At 46.0% G+C, this 23,459-nt stretch overlaps 1 protein-coding gene across 1 annotated transcript; it reads right to left on the minus strand.

Annotated features, from left to right (window-relative positions):
• Positions 1–832: 832 nt before the first annotated feature.
• LOC122934765 (gastrula zinc finger protein XlCGF57.1-like) lies at positions 833–13,838 on the minus strand. The gene is made up of 5 exons (XM_044290457.1): positions 13,815–13,838; positions 13,610–13,733; positions 11,609–11,706; positions 4,382–4,439; positions 833–2,641 (listed from the first exon to the last, which is right to left on the minus strand). The coding sequence occupies exons 2-5, from the start codon at positions 13,692–13,694 to the stop codon at positions 1,098–1,100; spliced, it is 1,785 nt and encodes a 594-aa protein (XP_044146392.1). The 5' UTR covers positions 13,695–13,733; positions 13,815–13,838; the 3' UTR covers positions 833–1,097.
• Positions 13,839–23,459: the final 9,621 nt, after the last annotated feature.

The raw sequence follows: 23,459 nt of genomic DNA on the forward strand, positions 1-23,459 counted from the left end.
GTATTACAATTGGCTGGCCACAGCTGAAACACCAGATTTAGGGTACTGCTATTTTGGCAATTGTATTTCACCCCTCAATAAAATAGCAAGCACAGCCAAGCCCCTGATGTAGGATATAGCCCAAAAAAACCACACTATTGATGGTTAAATGCACTTGGTGACAGCTTGCCCCTGATGTGGGATATAGCCAAAAAATAACCACACTATTGATGGTTAAATGCACTTGGCGACAGCTTGCCCCATATGGAGTATATAGCCAAAAAAATAACCACACTATTGATGGTTAAATGCACTTGGTGACAGCTTGACCCTGATGTAGGATATAGACAAAAAATAACCACACTATTGATGGTTAAATGTACTTGGTGGCAGCTTGTGCTGGCACACCACAAGACACAAAATGGCCGCCGATCACCCCAGAAAAGAGTGAATGAAAAACGCTCTGGGCAGCCTAAAAACAGTGAGCAATTGAATAGCAGCAGTTCAATGATCCACAGCTGTAGATCGATCACTGAATTAAGTCTTTTGGAGGAGTTAATCACTGCCTAATCTCGCCCTAACGTCGCAGCTGCAACCTCTCCCTACACTGATCAGAGCAGAGTGACGTGCGGCACTACGTGACTCCAGTTTAAATAGAGGCTGTGTCACATGCTGCACTGGCCAATCACAGCCATGCCAATAGTAGACATGGCTGTGACGGCCTCTTGGGGGCAAGTAGTATGACGCTTGTTGATTGGCTGCTTTGCAGCCTTTCAAAAAGCGCCAAGAAAGCGACGAACACCGAACCCGAACTTTTACTAAAATGTTCGGGTTCGGGTCCGTGTCACGGACACCCCAAAATTCGGTACGAACCCGAACTATACAGTTCGGGTTCGCTCATCCCTAATGATGACCTATCCTGAGGATAGGTCATTAATATGGGAAACTAGAAAACCGCTTTAAGTTATACAGAAGACTTAATTAGGCAACAGGTCTCACAATAAAGCTCCACATCTCTCACATGTCGTACAATCTGAACATTGCAATGGCTTCTCTTCTAAGTGAATTCTCTCATGTTTAGCAAGACTTGATTTCTGAATAAAAGACTTCCCACATAATTATGGCTTCTCATCTGTGTGAGTTCTGTGATGTCGAACAACACTTGCTTGACAGGTGAAACATTTCCCACATTCTGAACATGAAAATGGCTTCTCCCTTGTGTGAGTTCTCTGATGCCGAACAACACTTGTTTGAGAGCTAAAACACTTTCCACATTCTGAACATGAAAATGGCTTTTCCCTTGTGTGAGTTCTCCGATGCAGAACAACACTTGCTTGAAAGCTAAAACACTTCCCACATTCTGAACATGAAAATGGCTTCTCTCCTGTGTGAGTTCTCTGATGCAGAACAAGATTTGATTTTAGACTAAAGCACTTTCCACATTCAAGACATGAAAATGGCTTGTCTCCTAAGTGGATTCTTAGATGTGTAGCAAGATTTGATTTCTGGCTAAAACGTTTCCCACATTCTGAGCATGAAAATGGATTCTCCCCTGTGTGACTTCTTAGATGTTTTATAAGCACTGATTTCACACCAAAACACTTCCCACATTCAGAACACATAAATGGCTTCTCCCCTGTGTGACTTCTCTGATGTCTAACAAGATTAGATTTCTGAGCAAAATATTTCCCGCATTCAAGACATGGAAATGGCTTCTCCCCTGTGTGACTTCTTAGATGATAGTCAAGCATTGATTTCACCGTAAAATACTTCCCACATTCAGGACACATAAATGGCTTCTCTCCTGTGTGAGTTCTCTGATGTGTAACAAGATTTGATTTCTGAGTAAAGCACTTTCCACATTCAAGACATGAAAATGGTTTGTCTCCTAAGTGGGTTCTTATATGTTTCACAAGATTTGATTTCTGGCTAAAACGTTTCCCACATTCTGAGCATAAAAATAGATTCCTTCTTGTGTGACTTCTGATGTGTACTTTAAGAGTTGAATTCGCACCAAAACACTTCCCACATTCAGAACACATAAATGGCTTCTCCCCTGTGTGACTTCTCTGATGTCTAACAAGATTTGATTTCTGAACAAAACATTTCCCACATTCTGAACATGAAAATGGCTTCACCCCAGTATGAGTTCTTTGATGTTGTGTAAGCAATGACTTCACATCAAAACACTTCCCACATTCAGGACACACAAATGGCTTCTTTCCTGTGTGAGTTCTCTGATGTACAACAAGATTTGATTTCCGACTAAAGCATTTACCGCATTCAATACATGAAAATGGCTTTTCCCCTGTGTGAGTTCTCTGATGTCTAACTAGAATGGATTTAATGCTAAAAGATTTTCCACATGTCAAGCATGGAAATGACCCATTATCTCTGCAATTGCTCTCATGGAAAAAAAGATTAGATTTTTTTTTTAAACGTTTCTCACTAGAAAAAATGTTTCCACATTTCTGTTTAGTTCTTGTTTTGCCATTCAGTAACTGCATAGATGAAGGTTTCTTGTGACCGGCAGTATCAGTGGATGGATCTCTGCTGTGAAGGACATTAGGAGTTATTAACTCTTGTGTGGTATTGTTATCTTCTGCTTCATGATAGGAAGATAAATGGAGATGTCCATAGGAGTCGCTCATCTTGTCTTCCACTGGAAAAAGAAACAATATTATATTATTTTCGCAGCTTTATTGAGACAATTGCAAGCCAGGAAATGTGATCACTACCATCTCCAATTACCTGTAGCATCCCCTGCATAAACACACTGATATAAACTTTTCCCCATCACATATTGGTGCAACGTATCATTCTAAAACCACTGGTTGACTTGTTTCAGGATTGAGGGATCTCCTATCACTGGCGATTCCCTTTGCCCTTTTTGTCTAAAATAGGTGAGAATCATCTATTCTTAGACCCAGGATTCCTTCAGGATCAAGATCTACCTCTTGTAATCTTGCACAACACCAATCAAAATTAACGCCCAAAGGCAGTAATGGCTGTGAGTTAAAGATAGAAAGGAATAAACACCTATAAATGTACAACACTGCCGTGTTCAAATGTAAAACATACCAAATCTTTATTGTTACATACAAAACATAATAATAAAAAACATATATATATGGCAATGAAGACACAGGAATAACACTGGACTGCTGGTAATGTAGCAATAATAAATGCAGTAAATCCCATCTACCCCTGACAAGTGCCAAGTAGGTATCAAGTCAATAGGCAATAATAAAGTGCATGAAAATGGGGATAAACGTGGGAAAAATAGCTGCTCAATAAATACAGAACAGTAAATCCTGACCCCGACGCGCGTTTCGCTGTCGCTTCTTCAGGGGATTTTATATTATTATGTTTTCTCTTGTAATCTTGGCTGCCTGGCCCTCCTTGCCAACTTCCTTCTTAGGCCTCATGCACACGACCGTTCCGTTTTTTGCGGTCCGCAAACCGCGGATCCGCAAAAAACTGAAGCCGCCCTTGTGCCTTCCACAATTTGCGAATGGAACGGGCGGCCCATTGTAGAAATGCCTATTCTAATAGGACATGCTATATATTTTTGCTGGGGCCACGGAACGGAGCAACGGATGTGGACAGCACACGGAGTGCTGTCCGCATCTTTTGCGCCCCCATTGAAGCGAATGGGTCAGCACCCAACGCAACGGTTGTGTGCATGAGGCCTTAACTGGATCTCATTAGTCTAGAAATCCTTTGGTCTCCTCGGATCTGCAAAACTGCCTTCTCCCTCACCTTCCCCTGCTACCCTGCTGGGCTTCCTGCAACCTCTCCTGTGATGCTGGCCTGTACTGAACGGAGACTGGTAAAAGTACTTTACACATTTACTTTTTCTTGCAGAGCCTCCCTCTTGTCTAACTGGTTCACCTATTTTAAATTGCATTTGATCAGTCTTTAGATAACTGCTACCTTGTCCTTATCATTCATGGTCTTGTGGTATGGAAACCAGTTTTTTAAATACATGTACTCTCATCTCAGCAGGTTTGGTTTGATCAGCTTTTACCAGCTAATTTGCAAATGTCCTCCTTCTCTTATTATCATTAGATGCCTTCACTTTTCCAGTTATTATTTCAATGGCTATTTAACATTCATCTTTAGGACCAGGACCAGGTTCTTTGGTCTATCGTATCATGTGACCTTTATTCTTAAATCGGCATTTACCCTCTAATCATTTTTGTGTTTGTGATTGAATCTATTCACGCTGTCACATTTTACCGATGCCAATGAAGATCAAGGGATATTATGGTTATAAATTAATTATTAATATTCATTGTATTATTAATGATGATGAAGAGGAGGTTTCTTTGAACTTCCTATTAATTGTCCCATTAATAAAGACATTTACAATCAAAAAAGATTTATGAAAGGCTCTTACCATTCACAGACACTGAGATGGGCTTTTCGAGTCCACTCGTCGTTTCACCAGAACTTTCCTGCAAGATGAAAGACATGAGAAAAATATACCCCGCTGCTAGTTTTTCTTATGTCCAGGCAAAAATCAAACAGTTCTACAAGATATGAATCGGAGATGAGCAAATTTCTTGAAATTCGTTTTAGTTCCAATTCAAACAAATCACTCCAAGAATTTGATTTGGGTCCGAATCGATTCTAAGTCAATTACGAGTGCTCTGGGTTTGCCCCAAGTCACACTGTCGCCACGGCTACTATTGCCATTACCGTCAACACTGTGGTTACAAATGCCCCTATACTACAACCACCACCAACATAGCTATGCACTGGGTCCTCTGCCTGAACCTCCTCCTTATGGCAGTCCTATCTCTGACACTTCTTACAGAAGTCATTAACAGGAAGACTATTTGGTTTATCTTCCACAGCACATGGGGTTTTGTTGCTTCTTCTTAGGAAACAAGAAGGTCCTTCATTAGAAGAGCGGAATTAAGAGACAGAGATGATGCAAATGAAAAGCTTCTCTGGAGCCGCAAGGAGGAGAGCAGGAGGAATGCTGTGATGTGAAAATTGACATCAGCCCGCTGTGACTGAGAGGCGTGAGCCATCCAATCCACAATCTCATCCTCTTTGTCCTCTATAATATTCTGGTGCCTACTAGAAGCAAGGGAGAACTGTGGTCTGCTGCTACTACTACTACTACTACTAGCCGGGCGGCTGGTGCTGCTAATACTGTTTGCACTACTACAGCCACCCACATTCTGAATCATAGATGATGAGGCACGGGTAGTGGAAGTGCTCATTAGTACAGAAGGCCCAGGGAGTGGGAAGTACAGTGCTAAGTATTACATACCGCACCCTGGTCCTCTTCTCCCGGCGTCAGCTCTGCATTCTGTTCTGACACAGGTTTCAGGATACAGTGTGTGGGACGCGATATGACCTGACAATGTTTGGCCCCTTGCAGGTGAGCATGTCCGGATTATATCCGGATGCATTGTGGATGCCTTCAGTGAAAACTACGCGATTTCGCAAACAAAGCCATTCAGTTTTGTTTGCGATCGCGTTCAGTTGTTCCGTTTTTATCGCGCGGGTGCAATGCGATTTACTGCGCTTTACACACACGTGATAAAAAAACAATGTTTACAAACAACATCTCTTAGCAACCATCCGTTAAAATTGCATCGCATACGCACTTGCTTGCGGATGCGATGAGATTTTCACGCAGCCCCATTCACTTCTATGGGGCCAGTGTTGCGTGAGAATCGCAGAATATAGAACATGTTGCAATTTTCACGCAACACAAAAGTGATGCGTGAATACCGCCGCTCATGTACACAGACCCATTTAAACAAATGGGTCCGGATTCAGTGCGGGCGCAATGCGTTTGCATCACGCATTGCACCCACGCGGAATTCTCGCTCGTGCGAAAGGGGCCTTTGACATCAGGACACAGTGCAGCGCCAGTGCCCAACTAAGAGCGGTGGTACCTGGAGGAGGAGAGGTGAGGTTTCTTTTGTCTGGTCTGAGGTCTGCATTTAAGGGACCAAGAGGTGAGGTGGGAGATATAGGTGTGACAGGGGTCTGCATTAATTCAGGGATCTGATATACGGTCTGTATAAATTTGGGTCTTCATTTAGGGTCTGTATAAATCTGGGTTCTGATCTGGGTCTGAATACATTTTTATGCTGGTTTGGGGTCTGTATAAGTATGGGATGTGTACTAATTTTGGGGTCTGGTTTGCAGTCTGTATTATTTTGGGGTCTGTATTAATTTTAGGATCTGTCTGGAGGTATGTATTAGTTTTGTGGTGTCCCAATCATGCAAAATATGTATATATAAAAAAATTTTTTATTACAATGTCATAAAATGATAAAAGTAGTGACACATTTCTGACCCCGGTGCTGCAGTGTTAATCATCCTGTCAAAATGACACCACTAGGGATGAGAGTACCACTAGATGCCCGGGTTCGAGGGGTTCAGCCGAACTGTGTTTCAAAGTTCGGCTCGGGTTCTGAACTTGATCCCGAACAACGAACCCAATAGAAGTCAATCGGGAGCCGAAGTTTGGGGCACTAAAATGGCTGTAATATGAGAGATAATAATCTTAAGCCAGGAGGTGGAGGTCCGAGTGGAGGAGGCAGCGGACGTGGAAGTGTAGGTGGAAGAGGCAGAGGAGGAAGCAAACACTGTTTCTGTTTGTTATATTTCCATGTCTCTGTCAATTCTGTGTCAGGTTGCTAAGAGCCACGGCGTGACAGTTTGGCGCTTGTATGGCCTGGGTTAAAACCTGGGTAAAATTTTTTAGCTCAGTTTAAAGGGACACTGACAGGCCCAATAACCATAATTAGCTGTACATATCCATGCACAGGTCTTCTAATGTGCATTTAAACATATAAGTATCCCCCCTGTCCACATTATGAATACTGCAAACTCGTGTTTTATAACCTGAACTAATCCCTGTTCTTTCTGCCCAAGGGGCGGGGTTTCAGCTTCTCTTGTGCCCAGAGAAGCTGAAACCCCGCCCCTTGGGCAGAAAGAACAGGGATTACTTCAGGTTGTAAAACACGAGTTTGCAGTATTCATAATGTGGACAGGGGGGATACTTATATGTTTTAAATGCACATTAGAAGACCTGTGCATGGATATGTACAGCTAATTATGGTTATTGGGCCTGTCAGTGTCCCTTTAAGATCTCATATGTCCCCTATCTGGGGACTATATATCAAAATAATTTTTCTCCTACTACAGTAAGACAGATGCCAAAGGGGTGTTCTAAATTTAAAAAAATTGCCACAGAAGAATTTCCTCTCCCACAATATAGTTTGACAGATAAATGGGGTGTTTCTAATAACAAAAATAAAAAATAATCATGACTTTTTTTTTTGTTGGTGGGTGGAGTTTGGTAGCTGTCAATCACCAAACAGACAGAGTGGCAAATAAAACGCACAAAGTGAGCTGCAGTATAACAATGTCTGGGTGCAACCGGTATACTTCTCTACTCTGCCAATAGAAGACATAATAATCTTGGGCCTGGAGACGGAGGTCCCAGTGGAGGAGGCAGATGTGGCGGTTCAGGTGTCGGAGGCGGACGTGGGGGTGCAGGCGAAAGAGGCAGACGTGGCGGTGCAAGCGGAGGAGGTCACCATTATTATTTTTTTAGGTTTGTGGAGGCCCCCAAACATTTGGAAATAGCAAAGACAATGCATAAAGTGCGCTGGAGTACAACAATGGCCCCATATACTTCTCTACTCTGCCAATATAAGACAGGTTCAGGTGTCAGAGGCAGACATGGGGGTGCAGGCGGAAGAGGTCTTCAACCTTTTAATAAAAATTTTTATTTTTCTTATATTTTTTTTGTTTGTGGAGGCCCCAAAACAATGGCTGGGTGCGGCTGGTATACCTCTCTACTCTGGCCAAGGTATGGACCAGTCCTGTAGGATCCATGCCTGGTTCATTTTAATAAACATGAGCTTGTTCACGTTGGCTGTGACCCCCCCTGCCGTGCTAAGCACACGTTCGGACAATACACCGGCTGCAGGGCAGGCCAGCACCTGCAAAAGAATAAAGGGCAAGCTCAGGCCATATGCCCAATTTGGAGACCCAGCAGTTAAATGGGGCAGACCCATCAGTCAGTACGTGCAGATGTGTGGGCACGTACAGTTCCACCATGTTGCTGAAATCCTGGAGGAGTAAGCAGAGGAGGAGGCACCGACAAACGTCAAGCAATCCTCCGAGGCTGTAGGATATGCACCAAAGTGCTGTCTGCCTCAGGCCCAGCCGCCACTACATTTACCCAGTGTGCAGTTAGGGGGAGTTGTCCACTCCACTGTGACGGTGGCTAATACCATAGTTAATCAGCCTGTGTCTCCTTCTCCTAGGCTGTAGCGCTGGCCAATCGCAGCGCAGAGCTCTCAGCCTGGGAGAAGAAGACGCCCAGGAGAACAAGGGCAGTCTCCGCCCAGTATAACCAAGTCCCCTAAGTCTCCGCCTACTATAACCAAGTGACTGAACATACCGGAGGACATAGCGGGAGAACGGAGCGGCGCCCGGGGATAATAGTAAGTGCAGTGAGATCCCTGGGCGCCGCTGTATATGTCAGGATACTTAGTTCACAATGTTTGGACCAATAAAAGGTCCTCTTTAAATAAATATGTTTTTTTGCAGGACTAGAGACACTTGTATAAGTGAAGGGAATGGATAGTCAATAGTTCAAGACTGAAGCTGTAAATAATTTGAAAAACTGCTGTCATTCAGCTGAGGCTATAAAAACTTGTAAACTCAGATTGTTAGCTTAAACTTTAAACATGACTATGGGATTCTACTGGGGAAATCATGTTTTAAATGCCCCTTCCTGGATCCCCCCACTGCCCTATCTTCAGCAGAAGAGCAGCACACAAAGGAGAAGGCAGCAGCTTCTGCCCAACTACCTCTCTCTCCTATAAGAGCTTAGAAGAACTTGGTGGAACAACTGTATGTTGCCTTTCTTTCCTTCAAGGAATGTATAAAATACATTTGCATATTAAATACAGGAGTCGGAAGTACCAAAAACTGAGGAGTCGGAGCATTTATCTACCGACTCCACAGCCCTGCGAAACACTTTTGTCAGCAGTCACATCATCAATAAATACAAGAGAACCAGTTCCATTGGCAGCCATACATGCCCACGCCATGACACTACCACCACCATGCTTCACTGATGAGGTGGTATGCTTAGGATCATGAGCAGTTCCTTTCCTTCTCCATACTCTTCTCTTCCCATCACTCTGGTACAAGTTGATCTTGGTCTCATCTGTCCATAGGATGTTGTTCCAGAACTGTGAAGGCTTTTTAAGATGTTGTTTGGCAAACTCTGATCTGGCCTTCCTGTTTTTGAGGCTCACCAATGGTTTCCATCTTGTGGTGAACCCTCTGTATTCACTCTGGTGAAGTCTCCTCTTGATTGCTGACTTTGACACATATACACCTACCTCCTGGAGAGTGTTCTTGATCTGGCCAACTGTTGTGAAGGGTGTTTTCCTCAACAGGGAAAGAATTCTTCGGTCATCCACCACAGTTGTTTTCCGTGGTCTTCCGGGTCTTTTGGTGTTGCTGAGCTCACCGATGCGTTCCTTCTTTTTAAGAATGTTCCAAACAGTTGTTTTGGCCACGCCTAATGTTTTTGCTATCTCTCTGATGGGTTTGTTGTGTTTTTTCAGCCTAATGATGGCTTCACTGATAGTGACAGCTCTTTGGATCTCATCTTGAGAGTTGACAGCAACAGATTCCAAATGCAAATAGCAGACTTGAACTCTGGACCTTTTATCTGCTCATTGTAATTGGGATAATGAGGGAACAACACACACCTGGCCATGGAACAGCCGAGAAGACAATTGTCCCATTACTTTTGGTCCTTTAACAAGTGGTAGGCACATATGCAAACGGTTGTAATTCCTGCACCGTTCACCTGATTTGGATGTAAATACCCTCAAATTAAAGCTGACAGTCTGCAGGTAAGGCACATCTTGTTTGTTTCATTTCAAATCCATTGTGGTGGTGTCTAGAGCCAAAAATGTTAGAATTGTGTCGATGTCCCAATACTTATGGACCTGACTGTATACACATGCAGGCAGCACTTTAATCCCAGCGCTGATCAGCTCTGGGATTAAAGCTCCTGCTCCTGAAATCTAGCAGGAACAGGTTGTGTCCCGTCTGACAGACACAGCGGGAACCCTGAGGAGAAGACAGGAGTGGTTTATTACCACTTCTGCCTTCTCCTGTGCCTGCAGGAGAGCAGTACCTGAACACATGGTGGAGAGAGCAGGAAGTGCAGCTTCCTCTGTTAGTCCCGGCGGTCACGTGACCTCCGGGGTTGTCTGGGGCAGGGGCAGAGCTGCAGGGTCTAAGGAGACCCTGATCAGGTTTTCCCTGTGTGTAATGCCCCAACAGGGGGCTGTTTTCCCCTATAACTGGGGCTCCTGTGGATGCCCCAGTTACAGTAGAAACAGTGGGGGGGGGGAATGTAAAAAAATAAAAAAATAAAGTCTGTGTCCTCCAGAGGTCTTTTATTGACCTCCTGAGGGAAATATTATGTATCAAAAATGAATAAAAATAAAGTAACAAAAAAATAAAAACCATTGTAAAAGACAAAACAAAACAAAGATATAGACTGGGAAACTGAAACCTTTACATCTCATAAAGAAGGAAACAGGTTCTTGGCAATAGCAAAAGACATTTACCTTTCCCAACTGGTTCAGGACCCGACTAGAGGGACGGCCACATTGGACTTAGTATTAACCAATAGACCTGACAGAACAACAGACGTGCAGGTCGGGGGACACGTGGGAAATAGTGACCACAAAGTAATAACCCTCCAATTGTCATTCAAAAGAGCGTTTCTACAGGGAGGAGCAAAAATACCAAACTTTAAAAAAGCTAAATTTAGCCAACTAAGAGAGGCCATAGGCCTAACTAACTGGGACAAAGTCCTCAAGAAAAAAAAAAAAAAAACAGCCACAAAATGGGATATTTTTAAAAGCATCCTAAAATCTACTGCATTTTTCACTTTATAAGACACACTTTTTCCCCAAAAAGTGTGTGGGGGGGGGATTGCAGTGCATCTTATAAAGCCAATGGTGTAATTTGTACATGACTGACACTGACACATCGCCGGCAGCTATGCTGCACAGCATGGCTGGCGATGTATCAGTTACAGTTAAACTTATGCAGGGTGGGAGGAGGGACTGGAGGCCAGCAACTACTGTTGCACTTGCGGCAGGGCCCGGTACAGTCACTGTACTCCATTACACCGGGCCCCGCTCACAGCAGTCATTGTATGCCAGCCATTTTGCTTCCCTCTGTCTTAAGACCTCAACGGACAATTCCTGCTCCCGCTCACCGCTCTCCTCAGCCTCAGACTTGTCAGTCTTCCTAACACTGTTGATTTCAGAGTTGGAGCCTATAGACTCCAATTCTGGGTCACTGAGGGTCTCCCTGGTTCCATGTAGACTAGCAAAGGGAGACACGCTGCCCTCTCCAGGGCTCAACGCCATCCCGACTCCCTTCCACCTCTCCGTACAGAAGACTGACAAGTACGGCTTCCTAATCAAGACCGAGGAGAACGGTGAGCAGGAGCAGGAATTGTCTATTGAGGTCTTAAGACAGAGGGAAGCAAAATCGCTGTCTATAGAGGATTCGTAGAAACCTCAGCTTCACCTACCTGATGATCCAGTGGGATATTTGGTTTCTCCCCTGGACAGTCCTGGGAATACTGAGGACTGGGAGATCTCTCTGGTGGATTTCTCTGACTGGATCCATCTGTAGGAAAACACACGGTGACTGAATACATTGTCTATATCCAATGATGAGTGAATCTGGGATGCCGGCCGGCCCATGGCTGCTGACATCGCCTTGTTCCTATAAGGCACGGCCATTAGAGCACTTACCCGATTCCCCGCTCCGGTGGTCCATGCCTATTGGCATTTCACTGTTTTGTCCACGGTGTGCTCATCTACGGCCAGCTCTTAGCCTGCAGTGGCTTTTTCCGCTTCCTCTGGCTCTTAGGGCTTATGCACACAAACGTATTTTCTTTCCGTGACCGTTGCGTTTTTGTTGCATGTGGAATCAGTCAACGGGTCCGCAAAAAAAAACAAAGTTACTCCGTGTGCATTCCGTTTCCATATGTCCGTATTTCTGTTCTGCATAAAAAAATAGAACATGTCCTATTATTGTCCGCATTACGGACAAGTATAGTACTGTTCTATCACGGAATGCACACGGACGTCTTCCGTATTTTTTGCGGACTGCAAAATACATACGGTCGTGCGCATGAGCCCTTAAATGGCCAGCATGTGTGGCCCTAATCTGTCCAATCAATGGCTATTCCCTGGGTTATTTAAGGCACCCTCCCCTGTGGACGGGTGCCTGACTAAGAGGTTCTAGTTGCTAGTTACTCCACTCTTAAGTTCAGTTGCCCATTTACCCACCTCTGCCTGTTAACTAGATTTAAAGAGGACCTTTCACCTAAAAAAAAATGTAAACTAAGAACATAGCTTTACTTACATGCCCCCATTAAGTGTTGATCGTTTTTTCTTTTTTCAAATAGTGCCCCCGTTTGTCCGCTATGCCCCCCCGGAATAATTCCCGCCGTCTATGGTAATGAGCCAGCCTCAAATGGGCTGGCTTTAAAAGTTCTCCTCGGCGTGCCTTCTCTCTTCTCCCTGGCACGGAGCGCATCCAATCAGCGCGCTCCGCTCTTAGCCGGATAGACGAAATCGCTCCAGTTCTCTGAAGTCTCGCGAGAACTGGAGCGTCTTCTCCCTGGCTAAGAGCGGAGCGCGCTGATTGGATGCGCTCCGTGCCAGGGAGAAGAGAGAAGGCACGCCGAGGAGAACTTTTAAAGCCAGCCCATTTGAGGCTGGCTCATTACCATAGACGGCGGGAATTATTCCGGGGGGGCATAGCGGACAAACGGGGGCACTATTTGAAAAAAGAAAAAACGATCAACACTTAATGGGGGCATGTAAGTAAAGCTATGTTCTTAGTTTACATTTTTTTTTTAGGTGAAAGGTCCTCTTTAACCAACTGATGCCTGACCTGACCTCTGCCTGTTTACTGAATTTAACCAATTGATGTCTGACCTGACCTCTGCCTGTTAACTGGATTTAACCAATTGCTGCCTGACGTGAACTCTGACCGTTTCTAGTAATGACCCTTTGCTGCCTACTCTGATCTTTGCACTGTTTACTGCATTGTGCAAACGCTCCCTGTCTTTGCTTGTCTTTTGGCTACAGTTCTGACTGATCCCTTGGTGCTTTTCATTGGTACTTTTTGATCCCTGGAGGTCAACAGCCACTGAATTGAGTCTACTCCCAAAGGTAGTGGCCTGGTTGTTCCCCTGCAGTGACGTCAATATGGATTAAAGCAGGGATCAGCAACCTTCGGAACTCCAGCTGTTGTGAAACTACAATTCCCAGCATACTCCATTCATTTTGTGAGTTCTTAGAGGAGCAGAGCAAGTATACATGCTGGGAGTTGTAGTTTCTCAACAGCTGGAGGTTGCCTACCCCTGGATTAAAGAGTAAGGACAGGGAAGGGGCGGGGGTAATCTAGCTACTCCTTTAGCAGTAGCCTCAGCCAAATCTGTGGCACAGCACATCTACATCCGCACTCTGATTCAAAACTGTTCTCTCCTCTACAGTCATGGCAGGTCTCCTCTTACCCGGTGATGTGAGGGACTGGTGATTCTCCATCATGACGTCCTTGTACAGATCCTTGTGTCCTTCTAAATACTCCCACTCCTCCATGGAGAAATAGACAGCGACATCCTGACACCTTATAGGAACCTGACAACACAAGGATAGTCATTACCAGACCCCTCCCTTGGCGTTATTGTATAATGTCCCAGCATTCCGAGCAGCGCTCACCTCTCCGCTCAGCAGCTCAGTGATCCTGGTGGTAAGTTCTAGGATCTTCTGCTCATGTATCAGGGAATGAGGTGGAGGCTCGGTGATGGGGCTCTGGGTCCTGCTCCGTCCTCCTGACACACGGGGTGTCACACACTCACCAGACGACTTCTTCACTACTGTGTAATCCTGTGTATGGGGAGACGCCGATCACTACAGAGATTCTAAGAATCCTTCACCTTTCCAGACATTTCCCTGGTTTATTACTAGAGATAAGAGAGATGCCATGTGAGACTCTCACCTCTCCAGTTATCAAGGAGATGATCTCCAGGGTAAGGTCTAATATCCTCGCAGCCATGTGGTCTCTGTCCTTCTCCATCCTTGGTGGGTCCTTGATGGAAAGGACCATTGGCTCTAAAAAAAGAAGAGAGTCCTGCACCTAAGGAACCTGAGGGAAAGAAGGAGGATTGTGAGCAAAATCACATCTTACATGAACTAAAGTGTCTCACAAATTAAGAATGACAAAACTCTACCAATATTGTACAACGGAGGTGACTTAGCTATTGAGGCGTCTTATACATACCAGACTGGTGACCATAATAAATCAGTCAGCCGGCCTCCTGCTGTACAGTGAATACAGTGTTACACAGGACACACATCGCAGTCTATCACATACAGCAGACAGAGCTCATCTTATTTTTCCTGTAAATGTCTTTATTAATGGGATGACTGATAGGAAGTTCACAGACACTTGATCTGACATGCTTTCTGCAGCCTTTGAGAATTTGAATGTTTTCCAATGTAATGACTCACATTTGGTCTCAGGACTGTGTTTAAAGTGAACCTGAGTTTTCAAAAAAGGTTTGCATAATGGCAGTGCTTCTATGTACAGTCTGTGAAGGAACTGTTATGTTTGGGCTTACCTTAAAGCGAACCTTTCACCTCATTTTCACTTTATAAACTAGCAACAGTACCTTATAGATTATCTTCAGTGTGTTCTTATACATGTTAGTGCCGCTTTCCTGCGCTGTTTATTCTTGAAAAAATCGTCTTATAAAGTTCTCATTTCCTGCTCCTGAAGTCACGCTACAAGTCAAGGGGGTAGCTGTTCCCTCACCTCTGGCTGTACCTCCCCTGCCCTAACCCCGCCTCTATGCGCTGTCATTGACAGCCGGCTCAGTCGCCGGGACCGCGCTTGTGAATCCTGCGCATGCGCCGTCCTCCTCATTCGCCGTCTTTCTTGCGGACACAAGCGCAAGACAGGCAGGCATTGCGGACGGCGCATGCGCGATTCTGTTACATAATCTATAAGGTACTGTTGCTAGTTTATAAAGTGAAAATGAGGTGAAAGGTTCGCTTTAAGTTTATTTCAGCCATATTATCTAGTTTCAGCTGCACAGCTAGATGCATTTCACTCAGAAGCAGGGGGGTTCTCCCTTCTATAGGTACTGTACATAGTGACCTCACTTCCCTTACTTTCCACTATGTTTTTTTCTAAGGAGCTCAGAAAGCTGATAAAGAGGGATAAAATCACACTTGCAGAAAGGCAGGAGGCTCCTGTGATCTTCAGAAGCTTTGTAGAAGCAGTTATTTTATCAGGGTCAGGATCTCAGCCAACTCCGACACCCCCCCACACACACACACACACACTTCCTCTCATCCATCTTCTGGGTCTGTTTTTACCAGGGACAGATCTTGTCTGACAACAGAAAGTGGACTGCAACTTAGGATTTTTAAAATGGGGTCATTGAAACAAAATGTTGGATCTGTTTAGATTTGCTTATAATCATTTCTGGTGAGGAGTGAGAAGTCTTGGAACAATCAGAGCGAAAAAAAATTCTCATATGACAATCATTGTCCAAAATTTCTGATTCGATATTCACTATCTCTGCCATCGTTCGGACATTGAGTGTAGGGTCGCTACAAACAATTTCATCACTTTTTTGAACATTTTCAGCTTTCTTTGATGTGGAGAAGAATCCTAGTGGTTCATCATGTTCTCCATCCTCTAACCTGCAATCTTTTAGTGTCGCTCCAACACACGAGACATGTCATTTTCCTCATTAGCCTCAATATCTGAAAATATTCACTTGCTGCCAATTTCACAATCCGTTGCTTGATTTTTTTAACTCAACATTTTTCTGACAAACGTTAAAAGCAACTTTGCTTCCACTGATGTGTAGAACTAAACTAACTGTGGGAGGTGAGAGCACCGGGTGGTTTGTAATAAAACAATGCTTTGGGGGAAGGCGTCTGAACACTCCCTACGGCTACTTTCACACTCGCGTTTGGGTGGATTCGTCACAATAATACAACCGCATGCATCCGTCATGAACAGATCCGTTTGTAGTATCTGTAACATAGCCAAGACGGATACGGTTGCAGGCATCGAAATTTCGATACCCAATCAATACTTTTGTCCCGGTATCGATTCGATACCTGAATTTCAATTTTTTTATACTGGGCTGCTCCAGTATCACAGAGCATGAGCCCGCTCATGTTCCTGCAGTAGCACAGGGGACAAGGAAGCAGTCTCTCCCTCCCCCCCTCCTGTGCTGCTGCTGCCACCAATGAGGAGAGAGGGGTGAGCGCACTGCGCCACCAATGATAGCAGGACTTTACATGGGTCCAGACTTTAAGTTAGCTGATGTCTCCTGCCCATTGCTCCGATAGTAGTAATTAGCATACGGAGCAGGAGACAGTAATGGGGGCACAGCAGGCGAACGGAGCGGTGCCCAGGAATAATAGTAAGTGCAGCGAGATCCCTTGGCGCCGCTCTATATAGCCTGCTCATGAAAGGTCGCCTTTAACTTTTAATACAGGAGGCAGGGGCCGGCAGCAGAATCGCATAGCTGGCACTCTGCCTCTGACAGGGAGCTGCGATCTGCTGCCAGTACCCGCCGCCTGTATTAAAGGTCAATTATCATTGGTGGCGCTGTGCGCCCGACGCCCTCAACCCCCCAGTGTTAAAATCATTGGTGGCAGTGGCCACAAGGTCCCCTCCCCTCCTCATTGGTGGCAGTGGCCACAGGGTCCCCTCCCCTTCTCATTGGTGGCAGTGGCCACAGGGTCCCCTCCCCCTCATTGGTGGTGCAGTGGCAGCTTCTGATCGGAGCCCCAGCTGTGTAATCCTGGGGCTCCGATCAGTTACCATGGCAGCCAGGACGCTACTGAAGCTCCCTGCTGCTATGCACAGGGAGAGTGTGAGGTCCTATTCACCATCATAGAGCTGTATTAGGGTGAATAGGACAAGGGATGAAAAATCCCAGGTTCTGGCCCCTAAGGGGGGAAGTAGTTATTAAATAAAAAAGTGTAAAAAAAAAGAAAAGTTAAAAAACAAACAAAAACACCCCAAGTATAATTCACCCCCTTACCCAATTTTCCATACAAAATATATAAACAATAAATAAATAAACATATTACATAGCGCTGCATCAGAAAAGTCCAAACTGTTAAGGCTACTTTCACACTTGTGTTCATTCTGGATCCGTCTGCATGACAGCTTTTTCAGATCTGAGTTTTCACTCAGATCCGACAGTATATTCTAACACATAGTGATGGGGACGCTTCAAGTTAGAATATACTAAGAACTGTGTACGTGACTGCCCCCTGCTGCCTGGCAGCACCCGATCTCTTACAGGGGGCTGTGATCCGCACAATTAACCCCTCAGTTGCCGCACCTGAGGGGTTAATTGTGCGGATCTCAGCCCCTGATCGGGTGCTGCCAGGCAGCAGGGGCCAGACCCCCCTCCCTCCCCAGTATTAAAAGCATTGGTGGCTAGTGCGGTCTCCCCAGTATTAAAAGCATTGGTGGCCAGTGCGGCCCCTCCCTCCCCAGTATTAAAAGCATTGGTGGCCAGTGCGGCCCCTCCCTCCCCAGTATTAAAAGCATTGGTGGCAGTGGCAAGTTAAAATATACCATTGAATTGGAGAAAACTCCGATAGGGAGTCAATGGGTGACGGATCCGTTTGCAATTGCACCATATTGTGTCAACGTCAAACGGATCCGTCCCCATTGACTTGCATTGTAAGTCAGGACGGATCTGTTTGGCCCCGCACGGCCAGGCGGACACCCGAACGCTGCAAGCAGTGCTTGGGTGTCCGTCTCCTGAGCGGAATGGAGGCGGAACGGAGCCAAACTGAGGCATTCTGAGCGGATCCGCATCCAATCAGAATGCATTAGGGCTGGACGGATCCGTTCGGGGCCGCTTGTGAGAGCCTTCAAACGGAACTCACAAGCGGAGCCCCGAACGCAAGTGTGAAAGTAGCCTTAGAAATTTAAAACCTATCTATGTAGTAAACGCCGGAACAGAAAAAACTAAACTAAAAAAAAAACTGTGCTATTCGCCATTTTTTAAAATGCGGAATGCACATGGCTTTTTTGCCGTTTTATTTTTTTCACGTGGTATCGAATATTGCAATACTTTTTTACGGTATCGAAATCGAATCAAAAATTTGGTATCGCAGCAACTCTAATATACAAACACAGGCCAATAAAACAGAGAATCGATCCTAACAAGCTAATTTCCTACACCATGTTTCCCGCCAGGTAGATGAGTTACAAACTGGTACAGACAGAAGGAGAGAGGGCCCTGCCCGTAAGGCTTACAATCTACATCTCATTCAATCTTAGACAATTACATGTAAATGACTCCTAATAAAATAAGAACAGAGAGATATTAAATACGTAAATCGTGGATGGCAGCTAGGCGTGTTAATAGTTAATAAAGCTAAAAAAATATCTTAATAAGAATCAACTAGATAATTATTCCAAATGAAATCCAATGAAGGGGCTGCAGAGCTGCTTTACTGCTGAGTCTCCTCCACAGTCCCTGCTCATTAGAGCTCCGGCCTCCGCTGTGCAGGGACAGTGAGGAGAGGACACAGCGCTGCAGCCCCTTCATCTAGAAGAGGTTGTCCCCACCGATCACACACTGACTCCATATCCTAGTGACATCACAGAACAGTGTGTGATGGAAGACCCCTCTAATCCAGGAGAACAGCCCCTCTTACAGGGGTCTGGGGGGTCTCCTAATATTCCAGGGGGAGAGCAGACATGTCTGAGGAGAACTCCCCTCCTGTGAGCAGAGACTCTCTATGGCCGGTGCTGCCCCCTGCTGGCTGGACCTGCTATATATCACCTATAGAACCGCTCCATTCTAATAAACCCAGAACCAAGTCCAATAACGGACCTGCAGATCTCACCTCCTGGGGCTGCAGGACCTGCGATGACGTCACACTGGTCACGTGACAGGAAGTGCTGAACAGTGAAAAACCTTTACTCCTCCCCTCATGTGACTGATCACATGACCATGACATCATCAAAGGTCCTGAAGTCACTAGGATATAATATCGGTAGTATCTACACTCTGTGAGCTGTAAGGACCTTCAGACGTCACAGGATCACGTGACATTGGATTCCTCTATCCTGAACTCACAGTAACACACAATGCACCTCCATTTATCAAATTGGTGTAAAGTACAACTGGCTTAGTTGACCAAAGCAACCAATCAGATTCCACCTTTCATTTTACATTTACATATCTGCTTTGGAAAATGAAAGGTGAAATCTGATTAGTTGCTATTGGCAACTAAACCAGTTCTACTTTACACCAGTTTGATAAATGTCCCCATAGTTTCTGATAGATGGATACAATTTACTTCTAAATTTTGGAGGTCCCTCTGTGAGTTGTAAAAAGTGAATGTGGATTCCTCCGTGGCGTATCATCTGCAGTCCAATGGGCAGTTGGAAAGAACCAATCAGATTCTAGAGAATGAGCTCTCCAATCTGAAAGGTGGAATGTGATTGGTTGCTAGGGGCAACTAAACCAATTTTCCTTTACTCCAATTTGACAAACCTCCCCCACTGATTATTCTTAGTAATTAGTATCTGTCCTTCGGGGGCAGTCACCCAGCGCCAGCTTTGGGGTATAGGCGGCTGCCTCTCTCTGCCGTCGGGAAAGAGCGAGATCTCTGGGAGTCTCACAGAGCGAGTTCTTCCCTCAGAGTTTTTCTGGCGGAGACATGAATGGATTGTAGCACCGTCCTTTCCCTCTGAGGACGTCTCCGCGGCGCATAAAAGGGCCCCAGACAGATCAGGGAGAGATCCCCTCATCTCCTCCCATTTCAGGCCGGCACTCGCTTGGTAGCGGCGTCCATTGTCTATGGAGACGTCTCCACAGATAACATGAAAGGCCCAGACACGTTAGGGGAGATATCTCTCCACCATATTGTTCTAGGAGCAAGTTATCCTTATTATAGAAACCAGGAGCCGCTGGGGAATGGAGAGCTCCAGAATCTCATGGATTACACCGGACTCTGAGGTCATCTTCCCTGAGAGAAAGCGGACATTGTGCTGAGGAGGAATGTACACATAGATATCATATACCATATTTTTCGCCCTATAAGACGCACCTAGGTTTTTGAAGAGGAAAAAAAGAAAAAACATCTTTTTAACCAAAAGGTGTGCTTTTGGTGGGGTTTGAATTAATGGTGGTCTGTGCATGACTAAATTATGGGGCATCTGTGGCTGGTACTGCTATGGGGTGGAGGATCTGTGGATGGCATTGTTATGGGGTGGGGAATCTGTGGATTGCACTGTTATGGGGCATCTGTGGCTGGTACTGCTATGGGGTGGGGGATCTGTGGATGGTACTGCTATGGGGTGGGGGATCTGTGGATGGCATTGTTATGGGGTGGGGGATCTGTGGATGGCATTGTTATGGGGTGGGGGATCTGTGGATGGCATTGTTATGGGGTGGGGGATCTGTGGATGGCATTGTTATGGGGTGGGGGATCTGTGGATTGCACTGTTATGGGGCATCTGTGGCTGGTACTGCTATGGGGTGGGGGATCTGTGGATGGCATTGTTATGGGGTGGGGGATCTGTGGATGGCATTGTTATGGGGTGGGGGATCTGTGGATGGCACTGTTATGGGGTGGGGGATCTGTGGATGACACTGTTATGGGGTGGGGGATCTGTAGATGGCACTGTTATGGGGTGGGGGATCTGTGGATGGCATTGTTATGGGGTGGGGGATCTGTGGATGGCATTGTTATGGGGTGGGGGATCTGTGGATGGCATTGTTATGGGGGATCTGTGGATTTCACTGTTATGGGGGATCTGTGGATGGCACTGTTATGGGGGATCAGTGGATGGCACTGTTATGGGGGATCAGTGGATGGTACTGTTATGGGGCATCTGTGGCTTGTACTGCTATGGGGTGGAGGATCTGTGGATGGCATTGTTATGGGGTGGGGGATCAGTGGATGGCACTGTTATGGGGGGATATGTGGATAGCATTATTATGGGGTGGGGGATCAGTGGATGGCACTGTTATGGAGGGATCTGTGGATAGCATTATTATGGGGTGGGGGATCTGTGGATGGCATTGTTATGGGGTGGGGGATCTGTGGATGGCACTGTTATGGGGGGATCTGTGGATGACACTGCTATATGTCATCCACAGATCCCCCTCATAACAGTGTCCCCCAATACACACCGGCCCTCTGCTCACCGCAGTATTTATAAACATGAATCCTTATCCTATTATTAAAGGGAACCTGTCACCCAAAAATCGCCTATTAAGCTGTTTACAGTACCTTATAGTGCTGTATAGTCGTTTCCTGATGCACTTTTTGTTAGTTTTGCAGCATGTATGCTCAGTCAGAAATCGATGTTATATTCAGCTGCTGCCCCGTGCTTCAAGTCAGGCTTGAAGTCACGGGGGCAGCGGCCTCGGCGTCTTACATGGCCCTCTCCCCGCCCCCTGCCTCTGTGACTGACAGCCGAAATCCGATTCCGGGACCGCGCTCAACGGCCGCATGCGCAGTAAAGGGCGGCAGGAGCGCGGTCCCGGCTGCCGCGCGTACTACGCGCCGTCTTACGTTCGCCGCACTGCGCATGCGCCCGACATCCTGTATCAAACGCGCCCGCGCCCGGCATCTGCGCATGCGGCCGTTGAGCGCGGTCCCGGAATCGGATTTCGGCTGTCAGTCACAGAGGCAGGGGGCGGGGAGAGGGCCATGTAAGACGCCGAGGCCGCTGCCCCCGTGACTTCAAGCCTGACTTGAAGCACGGGGCAGCAGCTGAATATAACATCGATTTCTGACTGAGCATACATGCTGCAAAACTAACAAAAAGTGCATCAGGAAACGACTATACAGCACTATAAGGTACTGTAAACAGCTTAATAGGCGATTTTTGGGTGACAGGTTCCCTTTAAGTTTAACTAACGCTGCGCTCTCCCCGATCCCCTGTATCAGTACAGCACTTACGAACAAGCTTCCATAGCAGGCAGAGCGGACGGCAGCAGTAACGTCACTCACTGATGTCGCGCGCCTGCTCCTCCTGCTTCATTCATAAAGTGGGAGGAGCAGGCGCGCGACGTCAGTGAGTGGCGTTACTGCTGCCGTCCGCTCTGCCTGCTATGGAAGCTTGTTCGTAAGTGCTGTACTGATACAGGGGATCGGGGAGAGCGCAGCGTTAGTTAAACTTAATAATAGGATAAGGATTCATGTTTATAAATACTGCGGTAAGCGGCGGGGCCCGGAGTATTCCAGGAAGGTTTTAGACCATGTCTCAGCTCTCTAGGACTTAACGTTCCTGAGATATTCCCAAAAAATTACCTGCATTACCCAATACAAGCCTGCAAGCCTTTCTCTTCAAATCCCAACTGCCATGCGCACAGTTTTACTCCAGGTTTCCATAACAGCCCAGCCACTTTTCTTCACTGCTGTAGGTGAGCTTTAGGCTAGGACTACAGGACAATAAGTCACCTTACATAGGGCACAACTACTGCTACATGCATCCATTTTGGATAGATATTTTGTGACTGTCGTGTCGCAGTAGCAGCATGTCGCAGTGCGACACCATAGCCTATCATTATAAAAGTTGTTGAGACAAAATGTCTTACAAGTTACAACACATGTCATCGTGTAGCCCTAGCATTAAACGGCAGGGCGCTGTGGAGATCACTGTTAAAGGTGCAGGCACTGTGGTGGCCACTGTTATAGGGTCAGGCACTATGGAGGTCACTGTTAAAGTGGCGGGCACTATCGAGTTCACTGTTAAAGGGGTTGGCACTGTGGAGGTCACTGTTAAAGGGGTGGGCACTGTGGAGGTCACTGTTAAAGGGGTGGGCACTGTGGAGGCCACTGTTAAAGGGGTGGGCACTGTGGAGGCCACTGTTAAAGGGGCGGGCACTGTGGAGGCCACTGTTAAAGGGGCGGGCACTGTGGAGGTCACTGTTAAAGGGGCGGGCACTGTGGAGGTCACTGTTAAAGGGGCGGGCACTGTGGAGGTCACTGTTAAAGGGGCGGGCACTGTGGAGGCCACTGTTAAAGCAGCGGGCTGCTGTGGAGGTCAAAGTTAAGGGGATGGGCTGCTGTTAAGGTCACTATTAAAGGGGAGGGGTGCTATAGAGGTCACTGTTATGGGGAACACTGTGGATATCTTTTAACCTCACACACAAATATTAAATGAAATATAATTTTATATATATATAAATTTCTGCCTGTTGTCTGTCTGTTCTTTATGCACGGCCAAATAACTGGACCGTTCTGCACCAAATTTTGTACATAGAAACATCAGCTGTCTAGGATGTACCATTATTCCCAAAAATTTGATATTTCAAAAAATGGATTAGCCAATAGGATTTGCAGCTT

This window comes from Bufo gargarizans, chromosome 4 (genome assembly GCF_014858855.1).
Source record: "Bufo gargarizans isolate SCDJY-AF-19 chromosome 4, ASM1485885v1, whole genome shotgun sequence".
Lineage (NCBI taxonomy): Eukaryota > Metazoa > Chordata > Amphibia > Anura > Bufonidae > Bufo > Bufo gargarizans.

What these genes read in the sequence shown, in the direction of transcription:
- LOC122934765 (XM_044290457.1), bottom strand. Translation starts at nt 13,694, where the DNA reads ATGGAGGAGTGGGAGTATTTAGAAGGACACAAGGATCTGTACAAGGAC. An exon ending in ATATCCCACTGGATCATCAG is followed by an intron (nt 4,440 to 11,608) that starts GTAGGTGAAGCT and finishes TTCATCTTGCAG; the next exon opens with GAAAGTTCTGGTGAAACGAC. An exon ending in CATCTCAGTGTCTGTGAATG is followed by an intron (nt 2,642 to 4,381) that starts GTAAGAGCCTTT and finishes TTCTTTTTCCAG; the next exon opens with TGGAAGACAAGATGAGCGAC.